Raw genomic sequence first — 4,093 nt, forward strand, 5'->3', positions numbered from 1 at the left:
TCCTTATATTTCGCGTTTTAGACTACGTATCTAAATAACAATATTCTCAAAGACACATAAGCAATAAAAAGGCCAATATAATATGAACCTGATTCAACATGGATAGTAATGGTGGATCTGTTGAACTCTAAGCCGTTAGGCATTCTATGAGACGGCTAGCAAAATTACAAGCAGCTGTCTGTATCCACGCTACCAGCTATTAGTTTGATAAGTATTAATTCTGCAATGGTAAAACTGTACAGGACGTACATAGACGGTATTCCGAAACCCAAAGAGCATCAACGACAGCCAGACAAGGTACTGGAAAGTCACGATTGAGTTCGGCATCAGAAAATCAAGCATCCGTCGTCTTTTAAGATGTTGTTAATAAAAAAATTACGTTACAGGAACCGTACATGCTATGAATGATCAGAACTGCAGAAAACAGTTCTGCGGACGAAAGTTATTTGGAGCTGTTCAGATAAAATCGTACGGTTAACGGACACAATTGCACTTACCGGTAACGTTATGTAAAATCACCATGTAAATTTAGCGGAAGCGATTTCAAGCAGTTACCTAAATCTGATAGAATCTGTTTGGAAACATTTGGCCGAAAGTGACAAATTTGCATTTCCACTACTATCGTGATGCAAAAGCATCTTCTGATGAAAAACTTCCAAACAAGTAAGTTGACTAAGGAGGTCCCCATAAAATATACGATCCATGTATATATATATCGTATATTATAGGCAGCAATACGTCTATCTTTCGTACTGCATCGTGTTTTAAAGATTCGCGGTAAACGACATATGTGAATCTAGGGGAAAAATACTAACTAAAATATAAGTTGGAATCGAGAACGGAAATTAAAGTTGTTATCATGTGCCAGTTCAACTATCACATAGACTTTTATTCTTTGGTCAGTAATTAAGAGGATGGCTATGTACGACCGAAATAAGCAGTGGACTGTCCGATGTCAATCAATATTAAGCTTTCCATTACAAATTGGCTCAGTAGAGCTTAGCTCCGTATCCAAATCCACCGTATCCGTGGGCAAGGCCGATCCCGTGGCCGTAAGCAGCAAGGGGAGCCGCGGGGGCGAGAGCATGAACGGCCTTTCCAACAATGACTCCGTGGTTAACGGCCGACGAGTAACTGTGAGCACGCGCATAACCGGCATGAACAGCTATGGGTGCAACGATGGGGGCGGCGTGCACAGCTGCGGGGGCGATCGGAGCAATTCCGTATCCGGCATAGCCAAGACCGTGTCCGGCCAAAAGGCCTCCGGCAGAGGCAGCGACAACGAGGCCGAACAGAGCGACGATCGTCTACAGGAAAGTATTTATCCATACATATTAATGGAAACGCAAGCGCGGTTAATTCGAGCTTGAATATAATGTAACAGTAGAGATAATTTTATTATATAATAATAGGTGGCTATATGTGTGGTAGCTGCTGGGCGAGCAAGCTGGCTAGCAAGATCAATCGTCCTTGAGTAAGTTGTAGTATACAAGAATACTTACAGCGGAACGCATTTCGCTGGTTGTTGTGCGATTCTAAAGAACTGTACAGCCACGTTGGCCACGAGCAATATTTATAGTTAGTTGCAAGGAGGTGGCCTATTGCGTTCTCAACAGAGAGGGTGCGCGAATCGATGGGAAAGACAGTGCACGAACACAATGCCAGGAAAAATTAGCTAAATTAAATATTATATTAACCTATAAGACGGCGTTTTTCTTGGATCCACCATAGAAAATGAACACATTTTTTTTTCTGTAATCGGAAAGCGCATGAAGGGCGTTCACGGGTGTAATGCTGGGCGCAATTTAGACGACAGCGTGTACTTGGGAATCTTTGTTGTTATCAATGCGGCCCAGGTAGGCATTTTCAGATTTGCCGCCGGATTTATTCATATTACAGTTTTTGTGCTGTATCAGATTAGTCGTCGATCGACTACTAAATTTAAATCAGAATACATTTTCCGTTGGTTATCAGAGTCTTATTTGTCGCTTTAAGACGGAAGTGGCACAAGTAGATCATTCACCCTTCACGAAGTGTGAATTCACCGAAGTTGTTCTGGCATCTGCGAAACGCGGCGAACTGGCGAAGTTATGTTCTTCTTCAGGTTTTTTTTTTATATGTTTTGTAAGTGCAAAAATAAAATGATTGCAAGTTGATTCAATAGTTACCTAACGTTCACTGGGTTTTTGTACCACGATCTTCATTCAATTAGTGTCATCAGAAACAATCTCCCCACCACGAAGTACATGTACTCAACGTTTACAAGAAACTATAGATTTGCATCTGTATCATGCTACGTTACCTCAGAGATCCGCCTAGGGACGACAAAACAAGCATATTTCACCTATTTGTTCCATAGTTATCGACAAAACAGTCTGTGTTATTTTTTTGGCAGCTTTCAGTTGTCCCTCCCCGCCCCTCGCGAAGCCTTCCACGACTTCGCTCTTTACCTCTGACGAACCTTGCCAACTTTCATTAGCATTAGGCTGAATAGTGCTGGCAAAAAGCTAGGTCCAGATGTTGGCCACTGTTGGCCAGCGACACCGCAAGATGTCGCCGCCTGGCTCGAATCGAGTGGCATGACGACCTTGGGGGACACAGCCCCACAGCGGTAAAGTTCTTTGAATTCCGCCGCATTCAAAGCGGCGCAACCATTAACACGCGGTGGTTCGCAGACGTCGTACGACAAGCACATACTGCAGAACAGAAGCTCGACATCTCTGTTTCACGAACTAGAGCGAAGAGAAGCGAAGAAGAAGTTTCGATATACATATTTTTAGAAGTAGAAGAAAAACCTACTGTACAGACCAGCGCCTAATCGGGGGAACCAAAAATGAAACGCAAGTTTTAGATAGGGAGCGACAGTTTCTCCGATCGCCGATTGACTAACCAGTCTACTGGCTTAGCAGTAGTAGTAGTGCCGGTTAACCAGACAAAACGGAACCAAGAAGGCAATTGTCCACACCCGACCGACTGGCCGTCCAGAAAAATTATCGCAAGAGTGATAGAATGATTGGTAGAGTGGTAGATCGGCTAGACAGGGCGCCCGGTTCAGTTTGTACATGAGATCGAGCGCGTGAGCTGGCAAACGATCGGCCTCGCCAGTTTATGTCAGGACGTCATGATAGATCATAGCCAGTAGTACGGACGTCGGATTAGATTGGGAAGGCAGGAACCGTAGCTGATACTTTCAGCTCGATCTTTAATTCGCAGTAGAAGCTGACGCTTCTGTTGCGAATTATAACGTAACAAGACGTAAAACATGTATAGTATAAAAGGCTAACAGCTATTGTTTCTCACGACTTGATCATTATTACGATGAAGATAGCGATACATGTGCACGCATACACATCCTTGAAAAAAAAAAAAGAGCTCGAAATATAGTCGCTACTTCTCCTCTTCATGTCATGTCCTATCTTAACCGCTAATGTCGTAATCCACTATCGAAACAAAATGAAATTAGGCTATGAAAACCATTAGTCGCGTGATTCATCTGCTAATAAGACTAGCTAAGCCTATATTTAGGTTGCACAAGGTTGAACTTGGACCTAAATTAGACATCTAGGCTATGTTGTGGCGATCTGACTGTACGTACCTTTACAATTAACAGTTTGTAATAAGCACTGTATTGTAGTGTTAAACCGGTACATGCAAATGTGCGCCAAACGAACATATGCTCGGTGTGGCGTTTCCTTATAAGCATTTTTCGTGTGTGTGTGTGAATTAAATGTATCATTGCATGCTTTCTCTTCCATTTAGAGTGCAGCTGTGTCCCTTCAGGTCCATTACGTCGACTAATGCGCCTCCGTACAAGACATCTCTAGTGTCCTAATGTCGCAGATTAACTGAGTCCCGCAGCCGCTCGTGACACGCCCAGAAAAATCAGTACTCTTCTACTGGGCTTAATGCACGAACTACAAGCGACATTTTCGATTCCACCGCCTCCACATCAAGCTGACACAAGTGGCCCTCTCTTTCTGTCGCTCTTTCACTCTCTTACATACGGAACTCAACCCCCGAATATCTCTAGGATATCGTTCCTTTCGCACTAACGTTTATAGACGAAGTTCTGTGCCGCCCGCCAGTCAACGAG

General features: G+C 43.5%; 1 protein-coding gene across 1 annotated transcript; it reads right to left on the reverse strand.

Moving 5' to 3' along the window:
* Window positions 1-845: 845 nt before the first annotated feature.
* On the reverse strand, window positions 846-1,649 carry LOC111271874 (uncharacterized). Its single transcript, XM_022852898.2, has 2 exons — window positions 1,503-1,649; window positions 846-1,307 (listed from the first exon to the last, which is right to left on the reverse strand). Exons 1-2 carry the CDS (start codon window positions 1,512-1,514, stop codon window positions 990-992), a joined length of 330 nt encoding a protein of 109 aa, XP_022708633.1. The 5' UTR covers window positions 1,515-1,649; the 3' UTR covers window positions 846-989.
* Between the last annotated feature and the right edge of the window lie 2,444 nt (window positions 1,650-4,093).

The sequence above is a fragment of the Varroa jacobsoni genome, unplaced genomic scaffold, assembly GCF_002532875.2.
Source record: "Varroa jacobsoni isolate VJ856 unplaced genomic scaffold, vjacob_1.0 scaffold_181, whole genome shotgun sequence".
Classification (NCBI taxonomy): domain Eukaryota; kingdom Metazoa; phylum Arthropoda; class Arachnida; order Mesostigmata; family Varroidae; genus Varroa; species Varroa jacobsoni.